Here is a 12727-nt window from a genome sequence, read left to right as displayed (position 1 = left end):
GTATCATTGGCAGACAAAATTATCTAAAATTTTTATATATATTAGAGTAAATCAGAAACTTTCCATTTCATTCGTGTTTATTTGCTGATATACAATTTTTGTAATTTTATGCTTGACCCTTTGCTAGAAATTTAAATCTTAAATTAAACAACAGCCCTTCCCTCTTCTAACTATTAATATTGTTCGACAAACTATTACTTTATGATAATCCGTGTTGGAAAATGAATGTCCTTCCTCGCTAAAAAATGCATCCCTAATCCATAAAAATAACGCTGTTTATATGTGATTATTTATGAGTTGGATATTATGTGTTAAATTTACATTAGTTATATCTAATATCTATTGTTTGTGCGCTTCTAAAAACGATATGTATTTATTTATTTGCACGATGCATGATGATAAACTGCTAACTACAATATTAAAAGCTAATATTTGATCTTTGCATTTCTTCATGGTTCTCTACGTATAAAAACTTGTAAAAGTAGGCATTTCTTATCTTTTTGGGTTCTCTTGATAAAGTTTGTTATTGACTATAACTTGATGCATTCCGTGTATGCATGTAAGAGTAAAATCATTCAAATAACTATCTAATATTTAATATTTATGTCAATATTTGTTGTTTAAAATTGAGCAACTTCTATGGGTGTAACTCAAATGTGTTCTTTACAAATTGCTGAATGAATGCTTTAAATTAAATATTCTATGAAATCATCATCGTATTTTTAATAATTTTTGTATGTTTATTATAATTTCGATTTTGCGGATAATTTTAAAATAAAATAGCAAACCATTTCTAGATTAGTATTCACGATTTTCTTTTTAGGATACTGGTTTACCCCTTCGAGTATCTGCTAGACTACAACTTAATTTATTAGTGGAACCAATTTCATACATTGGGTAAGTTTTTAATTGTATATATTATACATTAGATAATTATATTTATATTACTAAATATTTCTAATTAAAAGACACTGATTATTACAAACACTTTTGTGGATATCGGACACCAGTTTCTACCACTTGGAGATATTCCTAATAATTTTTACTAACTGTTTTTTCAGTTTACTCCAAGATGCTCCCAAATTATTTTTCCCAGTGCTATGGTTTGAACAGAACGTTTCTATGCCAGACAACTTGATATTTTTGGTGAAAGTGCTTTTAAATTTGCCTTACATATTCCTAAGTTTAGGAACATTCTTTATAACGTTAAGTCTAGTGTGTGTGATATTAATAGTAAAGAAATCTCTAGGAATAGTTGTTTGCGGAAAACAATCCGAATGTAAGAAAGTTTTGTCTAAGGAAGAAATACCACTGAAAATGAACGCTAAATAAGCTTCCGACAACATCACTTTTCATTCCACTACTTCATTTCGTGACTGTCGTTGTCATTTTTACATTTTATAATGTCGTTTTTTGTGTATAAAATGTTATTATTATTATATTTATGTTTTCAATAAAGTTATTTTTTACATATAAAATGATCCTTTTTACATTTTTAAAGCTACTTCGTGTGCCTAAACATCAAAAACCAGTACATTTTGGTACTTCTTTAGCTTTAATATCTATTTAGTAAAGATGCGCCGGATAACCGTGTACCCAGCCTTAGCTGTGCCGAGTACCCGGCAAAACCACTACAGTTAATAGTTCTGACCGACTTTCTATTAAATACCACCATCACCAACGTCCCAAACCAGATTAAGTCCCTTTTAAAAAGCCGTTCGAACTCCAAACCAATGAAATTTTAAAATTGAGTTGAAATCGTTGAAACGAGTCTGTAATAGCAGTCTTAAAATTTACAAAACCATACTAATAAGTTATCGTTAATCAAAAACTCATATACCAACAAGCGACAGAAATTGTAATAGTTCGGTCATATATACTGATCTATACTGAGGAAAAATAAACAAAAACAAAAAATATATAGTAATCATCATCATCATCATAAAGTCGTCAGTACTAAGACTGGTTGGACACGTACCTCCACCCTTTCCTATCCTGAGCTAAACTTCGCATTTCCCTAAAACTAGAACAACCCACATCCTTAACTATTTGCGAACAGTAATCTAATCTAGGTCTACCTCTACCCCTCCTAACTCCTGTTTCTGCCTCTAATATGTCTCTGACTAGACCTTCATGCCTGAGAAGGTGTCCTACCAACCTATCTCGCCTATTTTTTATTGTCTGCCATAGAGTCCTCTGCTTCTCCTATTCTTTCTGAAACCTCTTCATTTCTAATCTTTTCTACCCACGTTACCCTCATCATCCGCCTATAACACCACATTTCGAACGCTTCTAACTTTTTCTTTACCGCTGCGCCCACTGTCCATGTTACGCACCCGTACAACGCCGTGCTCCAAACATACACCTTTAACAATTTTTTTCTTCTTTTCTTATACTTATACTTTTGTTATACTTATTAAATTGTTATCGCTGGTATTTATTTTTTGTTCTTTGTCTGACAGTGTCGCGTACCTGACGACATCATCCGCTACCCGGTCGGATCCTACAAAAAAGGACCGGATCCAAACCGGGCACCCGGGCCACCTCTACTATTTCGTATCTACTTATGTATAATAATTCTATTATGATTTCCTCTTGATATCATATAAAACAGACGTTACCGTACTTAATAACATTTGCGGAATTATAGGATTTGAAATGAGATATGTTGAATAGAAATCCTGCAGTTTTTGATTCAGATACAGGCAAACTCTTGCATAAACAGAAACATCAAACTTAGGTTTATCTGCTCGTCCTTGTAGGGTGGGTACTGAAGGACTCGTTCTAAAAACGCAATCCCCATTAATTTGACTGTTACAAATAGATAATACATTAAGTGTGCGTGACATTTTTATTCATTTTTGACCGGGCCAGAAGTCAGGGATAACTTATCGCTCAATTTCAAGTCAAGACGTAATCCAGCGTTTCTCTACTGTCTAGTATCGGTACTAACGCCAACTGGATGTTTCTCTACATATGTTAATTCATCAATTCTGTTATCTGCGGCTAACCGATAAGCATTTGCTTGCGCTGGAATTTAACATGGGAAATTACACATATGTATGTAGAATGGTAGAATCTGTCAGCGTAATAACCTAATAACGCTTAAATAGCCAAACAAATATGCAAAAGTTTTCCAATTCAATTGTTTATTGTTCGGGAATTAGCCCTGAAGATGGTTCAACAGTTAGTCCCGTGAAAATCAGGGTCATATTTGCTAAAAGCAATTTTTTTAAACAAAAAATTCCTGTGAGAAAAAGAATGGACATGTCCACAATAACACTTACTACGTTCATATTATCTTTTCCTGCCACAAACTTACTTTTCTAATCTAACCAAACTAACTGAAGAAAAAGACAACACCAAAATTTCATTTATAATTGCAGAGATCATCCAGGATAATTAAACAAACGAACATTACAATGATCAACATAGTACATATTCATATACATTAGGGTGATCGTTAAAAATTAAATTCTTTCGGACGCAAAAAAAATCCTTCCTTTTGACCAAAAACTACGGGAAAAATTTTGCTTCTTGATTTTTAACAAAAAGAGCACGTGCCGACGGTCAATTGAAGTTCATTTTTCAATAAAATTATAGTTTTTTGAAATATTGAATTTGGATAAAAAATCATGAAAACAGGATAGGAAATTAAATTCTCTACAAAAGGGTTTTTTTGATTTTAGATGAAGTTTATATCCGTCAAAATAATCTCATTGGTAAACTTATAAACTTTATTAAGTCTAACTAACAACTTTATTTTTCCTGAAATATGAACAATTTTGTAAATTTTATATACAATTATTTATTTATAGAGATTTATTTAATGACCACCAAGTTATATTCAATATTATTTATTTATTTTCAAAACGAAAAACTATAATTTTATCGAAAAATGAAATCCAATTGGCCGTCGGCACGTGTTATTCTTGTTAAAAATCAAAAAGCAAAATTTTTCCCGTGTTTTTTCGTCAAAAGAAAGGATTTTTTTGAGCGTCCGAAAGAATTTAATTTTTAACGACCACCCTAGTATACGTACATCCAATAAGTTCTTGTTACTATATATCAATAATTTACTGTGTCATTATCAGCTTTCCAAACTTCATCCCATAATATGCCATATTATTCTGAAAATTCATTCTGAATTTTTACCCCCTACAAACTACTTCAAATTAATGAAGGAAAAATTGTTGCTGTTGTCACACCCTCGTCGGGAATCGAACGCGGGACCTTTGGCTTTACGCACCAATGTTCTGGCCACTAAACTACGAGAGGTGACAACAGTAGGTCCCGGGTTCGATTCCCGGCGGGGATGTGACAACAGCAACAATTTTTTTTTCCATTAATTTGAAGTAGTTTGTAGGGGTTAAAGATTCAGAAATGCATTTTCATATTAAACTAACTCACTTCTAAAAAGATGTCTAAATTGTATGTATCATTCCATAAGTATATACGAATTAAATAAGAAGTGGACCGTCTAAAATTTTGTGTTTTATTGTTTTAAAGTACATTCAATTATAAATAAAACTGGAATAATTTTTTGAACGATATCGTTTTATGTATTGCATTTACGATTAAATGTCCTGTTTTCTTCGTAAATTTAGTTTAAAAGTATTACGTAAAATGAACAAGATAAAAAGATAAATAACAATTTTTATCAGTCCTTCAGTCTGCAATTTTCTTATCGCCAGCGCCAACGTTGTTGAAAATTCTCTGTTGCAACTTTTTATCGCGCAAATTTTCTTTCCTTGCTTTCTTATTATTATGGTTTTAGACAAATTCAAGTTAATCATAACATTAGTAAATTAAACCAAATATTATATACACAAGACCTCTTTTGTTTACTTTAACTTTCAAAAATGTAGGATAGAAGCGATTTGCACTCGTTTATAAACAGTTTCAGAGGTCGCGATTAGATACTGATAGCAGGGTTCGTTTTGTGATACGATGAGGAAACTATAAGGTTTACATTCTATTATTGATGGTAAGTGTATTAACAACAGTACAACATTTATTCGGTGTTTAGCATGAGAGTGGATTGACTTGTTATAGAAATTTATGTGGTTTTTAAAAGTTTCTAATGGGATTGAGAACAAAAGTAAGTACTTACTGTTCATTCGTTTATTCGAATTAATAATATATAAAACTTTATGTGAAAAAGAACAACGACTTTTCTGTTGTAATTGTAGTAATACATTTTTAAATTTTCTGAAATCTTAAAAACAATTATTACCATGTTATTTTATCAAACAATTGTTCTAGTTTATCATTAATAAACAATAACCCAGTTTTTTTTCTACTTTCTGTTTTATTAAAAAGTTATCAGATTCCAAAAGATTTTGCTAATATTGCCATTTTGATAAATCCTTGTTCTCAACTTTCGATAATTATTACATGTTATTGATAAGAAGCTATCGTTGTAAATACATGTAAATTTTGTAAAATTTTATATATCCACAATTTATCGCTTTATTAGTTCAGTGAACCTGTGATGATTTTAAGGCATCGTATCTAGTCTTCATAATAAAATAATATGTGTTAATAAAACTAATTTCCATTTATGTTAAGAAAGTTTATATTTATTTGGTATTAATGCTCCAAAATAGGTACTTTTTCGGCCATAATGTGACTTTTTCATGAGGTTATGGAAGAAATAGCTGATAAATTATTTCTAATATTAACTTTGTCTAATAACCACCATAAAAATTATGTCCAGGTTGTATTTTATTAATCTTGTGCTAATAAAATAACTGATAAGCGAATATTTCAGACGACAGTTGTTCAGATAGGATTTATCACATATGAAAGTGTCAATTTGAATTCAAATTTTTAAGGCGACGAAAGACTTATCAATTATCAACGATACTTTGTTTCATATCACCACTATTCATAACGTTTAATTTGATTCACAAAAACATGTATGAATCAATCTAAGAACATTAAGAAAAATATGGAAAATTAAATAACCTTTTCTTAAATTATACCTAATGTAATCAGAGAGAACAGTAGCCTCTTGATGATAATTAGTCATTTTAGAGAACAAACTAGTACACATTTAAGTACATATTCTTAGTTAATTGATAACATGTAGTGTGATGCATCCTTAAGTTTTAACGAAATTGTTTACGGTAACAGTTTGAATGTTACAGACAAACCAATCACCTGATATTTTATAAATCCATTGATAAAATATATCTTTGCAATGTTTGCGATAAAAATAATTCCTTTTTTAAACAATAATTCACTATATATTTCTTATACGTATATTCGTAAGTGAATTTTGCTTGACCTTGTATAAGTTATCATTGTATGTTAATTTTTTCTTGCAAATTCTTTAACAATGGTGAACTTAATCTATGACTGACAATCAAAATTGTGCGATACCTTCAGCAACTGATCTTTCTTTTTAAAAAACCAAAACATATTATCTATATCCTATTTTCTCTTTTTGTTTTGAAGGCTTCAAGGTAAGCAAATATTTTTTTAATGATTAGCAACAATCACAATACTTTATTTACTGATTTGTCTACAAAAATATTGAAAATTATTTGACTAAAATAACTAGGTGAAATACTGCGACCCAAAATCTTCGGGTTGTGTCGCTCGAGTTCGATTTTTTGTTTCTTACTTACAAATTATAAAATGTAATAAAGTAAATGTTTGTAGATTTGCTTTATGCTATATGTATGAAAAACAACAAAGAGGTGCATCAATTCTTAGTGCCTTATCACTTTGAGCAAACAAGGAAAGGTTATTGGCTGCCATTGTTACAAATGAGTTTGTAACAGTGGCATAAGAAACGCGTTATAATTAAAAATTTCTAGCGATATTTTTCAGTTTCAGGAACTGATGGAAATGAAAAAATGTCCTGCAATTCGGAGGAACATTTGGATACTTCTTCTGGGCGTAGTTTTGATTGTTTTTGGATTGATGATTATAGTTAACATATCTTGGATGTTTGATACACTTGTACAACAGCTTATTGCTGTAGCACCATCATCAGAAGCAACAAGACATTGGTCAAAATCTGCTAAACCGATCCCAATGTATATTTATTTCTTTAACTGGACTAATCCAGAAGATATTTATAATCCAAATGTTAAACCGAGGTTCGAAGAAGTAGGGCCTTACGTCTTTAGAGAATTTAAGGAAAAAATAAATGTTGTTTTCAATGAAAACGAAACCGTATCTTATTCTTCAGTTTCCACTTATTTCGAGGATACGGAAAATTCAAGAAATTTTTCCGATGTCATCACTTCTATTAACTTCGTAGCATACGTAAGTTAATACAATTTAATTTATAAAAAATTACTGTAGGCAAATATGCCTTTTTACAAATTTTCTGTCATCAAACAATTGTTCATTTAATGACATATCCACTAGGGGTCATACATGACGTGTGACGCTATGACGCGTGACGTTACACTCTTCAGTTTTATGTCATAGTAAATCTGTTTTCTGTCGTCGATAAAGAAGTTTCACTTCAAAAAGAAATAATTACGAATTACAACGACTAATGGAACTTCAGCTGGGTATGCTCAAGTCCAGTCATAAAAATTGATTTTTGAATTAAATACAAAATATTTAATAATAGCAATCCTCCTTAGTAAAATGTAGCATTAAGTTATTAAAAGGTATCCTTTCTATTTCAGGCGGCATCTAAGAAATTAAAGGAAGCTAACTTCTTCCAGAAGAAAATATTTTCGTTGTACTTGTCGTCTATAAGCAGTTTGTACATAAGAAGAACTGTTAAAGAATTATTGTTTGAAGGGTTTAAAGATCCTTTATTGGATACTTTTAATCTCATCCCCCCATTTCTAACTGGAACCGTAGCGCCTGATAGATTTGGATGGCTCTATGGAGTAAGTTAATTTTTATTAATTTGATAATTATAATTTAAAGTTAGACAGTTTTCTGAATTATTGTAAAACGAGTTTGAGTAATTGTTACAGCTATAATACTGTTATACAATTTAAGTATCTGCTACATGTTTTTCTAGTTACTAATTTTCCATCGCTAACAATCGGTTTGTGTCAAGGGTCAAAGCATGACATTTGTTTGTATGTCATATGATCGTGATACACATTTTCATTTTATAGAGTGACATGGTCTTCTAAGACATAAACAATTTGTTGACCTTTAACTAAAGATGCTCACGATGCAATACTTTATAACAATATTATACTTCGTTTACTTTCTGTAGCGATGTGACCTTCAGTTTGACCGGCGCAAAGTAGAAAAGAGCAGCACTAGGCCAAAAAAGAAAGGAGACAACTCTCGGCCAAACTCTTAACAGGTGAGGAGCGCATAATCCGTACAGTACTGCACGGAAAAATTGAGCATTTTATCCACTAAAATTGCATTGCTCAAATGTGCCGTTATTGGTACCAATTACTACTGAAAATATCAACGAGATGTTTATTTATATTTGAAGATATATTAAAGGCTTTAACGCGTGTTTTCGACTCGCACTACTATTCATGATTGAACAAAACTTTTGGCAGGTACTGTATGGAAAAGTACGTTTAACGAACAAGAGTCGAGAGTATAATGAGCTTTTTTCTCCCTACCTACGATTTTGGTAGCGCGCATCCAAGACATTGGAAGGGCCATATCGCTAGAGAAAATAAACGAAGTATAGTTATTAGTTTAATATACTTCAATATTTACGATTAGTTATTTTAAGCCGATTAATTTATTTTATCATAAAACTCCCACCTAAGTGTTCTTTTTGTTTGCAAAAAAACGATTGCTAAGATCAATATCAGCAAAACATTTTGTAAAAATCTTTTAATATTCTTCTTCGTATTGGGTTTTCCGATCGCCGAGTTTGTGTCAAAATGATAAAATTAATGAAAACGAGCAGTTTCTCTTGATGTGTTATTTTCTATAGAACCTGACATTATAGACGAACGGATCCTCAGGAGGGAACGTGTTCAACATGGGCGTCAGCAAGGATCAAAATTACGGACGCCTCTACAGCTGGAACTATCACACGACGAATCCATTTTATGAAGGAAGCTGTAGAGAAATCCGTGGAACAGCTGCGGAATTGTACGCAATGAATAGGCAGAGGAATAACCAATATTTCTTCCATTACGAACTATGCAGATCGTTCTCGTTGGCATACGAAAGGGATGAAGAAATTAATGGGATTAATGGATATAAATACCATCTGGGACCCGAAAATTTTGATAACGGTAAGGACGCTAGGATGTTAGAAATTGAAAATTAAGGGAGTTATTCCTTTTACTAATATTTTATAAACAAACATGTACCTACGTATCAATTTACTTTTAAATAATCCATGCAAATATATAAGTCGCAAAACGAAGAGTCATAACGTCATCATCATAAGGTCGTAGGGTCATCAGTCCTAAGACTGGTTGGATACGCGCCTCCACTCCTTCCTATCCTGAGCTAATCTTCGCCTTTTCCTAAAATTAGAACATCCCACATCCTTAACTATTTGCGAAGAGTATTCTAGTCTAGGTTATCTCTACCCCTCCTAACTCCCGTTTCTGCTTCTAATATGTCTCTGACTAGACCTTCATGCCTCAGAAGGTGTCCTACCAACCTATCTCGCCTATTTCACATTGACTTCCGTAGAGTTCTCTGTTCTCCTATTCTTTCTAATACCTCTTCATTTTTAACCTTTAAATTTTCTAATTACCCTACTTGCCTCATTCTCCTAACAATCCACGCCCCGACTCGTGAAATATTGCACCTACCCCTATTGCACTTATTAATGACATCCCCGAGGTAGTCCCCGCCCGGACATCTGAATGGGGGACTAGTTTACGTCCGGAGTATTTACCCCTGAGGACGCCATCATTTTAGTTTAGTGAGTTTGCTGTCCTCTTTTAGGGACTTGTCTTCGTCTGGTTTCTCTTTTTTTTTCTTCAACCCCCCCATTATGGTTGAACCTAACACAAAAAATGCCATGCAAAAAATCAAATTTCTCACCACATTTACTTGAAAATTGTAGGTATGTTTGTGTAATAACATTCAGAAATCTATATTATGATCCTCATAAATTAATAAGGATTAAGGATTCTGGATAGCTAAATGACCGAATATTTTCAAAAAATGTTTATTAAAATAAATCTTCCATCTTTAAATTCCTTTATTGTCTCAGATGGTGACAGCTTCCTTGAAGAGATGACTTATGACTTTATGATCGTTAACGTTTATGATTTAGTGTCTTTAACCAGTTAGAATTTGAAAATTTTGATAAATAAGTAATTAGTACCTACTTAAATTCGTATTTATGAACTGGTAATATTTTTTTTTACATTTATACCAGGCACATACGCCCCTGAAAATGTCTGTTATTGTAATGGCGATTGTTTACCCGTTGGAGTTATGAATCTTACCGCATGCAGGCAGGACAGTCCAATTTTTTTCTCACTCCCACATTTTTATGAGGCCGATTCCTATTATTTAAGAGCTCTCGATGGACTCAACCCTCGAAAGGACGATCACGAATTTTCAATTACTTTAGAACCGGTAAAACAACAATTACTATTTTGAAACTATATGCCTAAATAAACATTTATTTCGTTGATTTTTAGAAAACGGGCGTAATCACCAATGTCGCTGGCAGGATACAATTAAACGTATTATTGGAACCTGATCCAAATATATGGTAAGTTTTTAAATTCTATCAGAGGTTAACAATATTGATCTTTCTCTTAAGGTTTTGTACTTGGGCTTGCGCCTTTTATTATTCTAATTGTAAAATTAATTCTTAATTCCAATGATAGGTATACCCATGTAAAAACTTCAAAAAGTACGTTGAAATATATTGGTTTACGTAGAAAGAGTGAATGTTGTACAAAAAGTAGTTTATTTTTACTCACATTGTAACATTCATAAATACAGTGTAAACTCTTTATAACGTCACTCGATTTAACGACAAACTCCTTAAAAGGTCGAAATTGTTTGACTTTGGTTGGTTCACATTGTTTTCTATACAATATTACACTCTGTATAACGACAACAATGCGGCATTATAAATCATTGAGCAGTACTTTCTAAGTTGACGAAATAGATAAGAACTGCAGCTATGTATGTTGTTGAAGAAGACGATCCTGTCCCTCCACCAAGCATCAAACAAGCACTTGATGCAGCGAAACTATTAAAAACATACTTTTTATATTATCAAATTGATCCAACAGTATGTCAAGATATGACTAAAATACGTAACAAAATACAATTAAAATATTGGAGCAGCAAAAAACATCAGACGAAGATAACAAGCTATACGCAATGTATGAATAATAATGTTCGTGTGCAAAATGTGTACTATATTGGTGAATGCATATTATTATAGAGTAGTAAAATAATATCTTTTATTTTTCTCCATTTAACGACCATTCTTTATAACGCCGAAAAATGTTCAGTCCCTTAAGTGTCGTTATATAGAGTTTACACTGTATTTTAGTCCTAATATGTAACTTTCGTAAATATTTTAGTCCTAATATTTGTTTAGTGCCTCTCCTATTATGACTAATGGTAAAAAAATTACGTACAACTCATTAAGGATCAATTTTATAGAGTTAATATTGATGCAGCCTTTTTATGTAGAAATATGATTATGATTATTACGTTGATTTGTGTATGAAATTTTAAGAAGTGTCTTTTTTGTGTCGAAGGTTTTATCAGAAAGTACCAAAGCTGATGTTTCCAATATTCTGGTTTCAACAGAATTTCACAATGTCAGGTGAAGTGGCCGACAAATTCAGGATTTTGTTAAGGTTACCGGATTTTGGTGTCGCTTTATGTATGATAGTGATCTGTCTGGGACTCGTATTGGGAATTTTAGCACTCTACAATTTTCTACGCGAGAGGCGGAAAGAACCACAAGTAATAAAAATGTCCGAAATAATAAAAATTCCCGAAGAAGTGCCGTTGCGATCTTAACAAAATCTCTTCAGTTACAACATGGCAAAATTTTTATTTATAGCAATAATAAAGTGTGCATCATAACAGTTTTTAAAAATTTTGTTATTTATTTTAGTGTTAATTCTATATCCATATCCTTCACAATTTATCCTTTATATTGGTTAAATATGAAGATTGGAAAAACTTTGGCGGTTGTTGTAGAACAAACAGAATAGCTCAAAACCCCAAACAAGACACTGTAGTTGTCCAACTACAGTGTCTTGTTTTGGCGTTGGGGTTTTGAGCTATTCTGCTTGTTCTTTATATTGGTACTAACTTTTACCCGCCGCTTCACTAATGTTGATGTTCTAAATACGTGTCAAAAATAATCGACGACATAAAACAAATTTTGGTAAAGGTCTAGATGATGGCTCCCTCCCTTTGGGGGGTGAGGATGGGGGATCGAAAGAGGAGGTCTCCCCCACCACTGTACCATAAAAAGTTCGTGGCGGTCTCACCCCCATAAGAAATAATGGGGGTTCAAAGTTAATAAACATGCCAATTTTTATACATTTCTAGGCATGTAAATATTTATATACCTAGTCATTTTTATACAATATTCAAAGGTAACACTAATGGAAAATACATAAAAATATTGAGAGTTATATAAATTTAAATATCTTTATCAATAGATTGGGTTAGGTTAGGTTATCGGGTTTTGTTCAAGTGACCACCCTCTTTCGATCCCCCACCTCCACCCGCTTGAAAATAATTTTTTTATTGAATTTTATTTGAATTATAGTGTATGAAAATTGTCAAAATAATCAACTTTCAACCC

General features: G+C 32.0%; 3 protein-coding genes across 9 annotated transcripts in view; 2 read left to right on the top strand and 1 right to left on the bottom strand.

The window, feature by feature from the left end:
- Nucleotides 1-1418, top strand: part of LOC108734191 (protein peste) — a 23883-nt gene extending 22465 nt beyond the window's left edge. For 2 of the 4 annotated variants that reach the window (XM_025978634.1, XM_025978636.1), the window contains exons 6-7: nt 824-897; nt 1062-1418. In XM_025978634.1, coding sequence (XP_025834419.1) covers nt 824-897; nt 1062-1332 — 345 coding nt within the window. In that variant the 3' untranslated portion in view covers nt 1333-1418. The remainder of the gene's footprint in view (nt 1-823; nt 898-1061) is intronic. The other 2 variants (XM_025978635.1, XM_025978637.1) reach the window with 2 other exon arrangements.
- LOC108734196 (tenascin-R) overlaps nt 1-12727 on the bottom strand; it is a 190977-nt gene that overhangs the window by 157306 nt on the left and 20944 nt on the right. The window lies entirely within an intron of this gene.
- On the top strand, nt 4589-12007 carry LOC108734193 (protein croquemort-like). 3 transcript variants are annotated; one of them, XM_018465628.2, is made up of 7 exons: nt 4589-4987; nt 6841-7281; nt 7656-7865; nt 8912-9203; nt 10310-10512; nt 10578-10651; nt 11661-12007. In XM_018465628.2, the coding sequence occupies exons 1-7, from the start codon at nt 4985-4987 to the stop codon at nt 11926-11928; spliced, it is 1491 nt and encodes a 496-aa protein (XP_018321130.1). In that variant the 5' UTR covers nt 4589-4984; the 3' UTR covers nt 11929-12007. The 3 variants fall into 3 exon arrangements, with proteins under 3 accessions (XP_018321130.1, XP_018321129.1, XP_018321131.1); XM_018465627.1 differs by lacking the exon at nt 4589-4987 and adding an exon at nt 4994-5101; XM_018465629.2 differs by lacking the exon at nt 4589-4987 and adding an exon at nt 6330-6470.

Source organism: Agrilus planipennis, unplaced genomic scaffold, assembly GCF_000699045.2.
Source record: "Agrilus planipennis isolate EAB-ADULT unplaced genomic scaffold, Apla_2.0 scaffold7, whole genome shotgun sequence".
In the NCBI taxonomy this organism is placed as follows: domain Eukaryota; kingdom Metazoa; phylum Arthropoda; class Insecta; order Coleoptera; family Buprestidae; genus Agrilus; species Agrilus planipennis.
This window is presented reverse-complemented; position numbering and strand designations above follow the sequence as displayed.

Bases quoted from the DNA above. Each gene is read 5' to 3' on its own strand.
- LOC108734193 (XM_018465627.1), top strand. The intron at 9,204-10,309 runs GTAAGGACGCTA...CATTTATACCAG, and splicing joins ACCCGAAAATTTTGATAACG to GCACATACGCCCCTGAAAAT. The intron at 10,513-10,577 runs GTAAAACAACAA...GTTGATTTTTAG, and splicing joins TTTCAATTACTTTAGAACCG to AAAACGGGCGTAATCACCAA.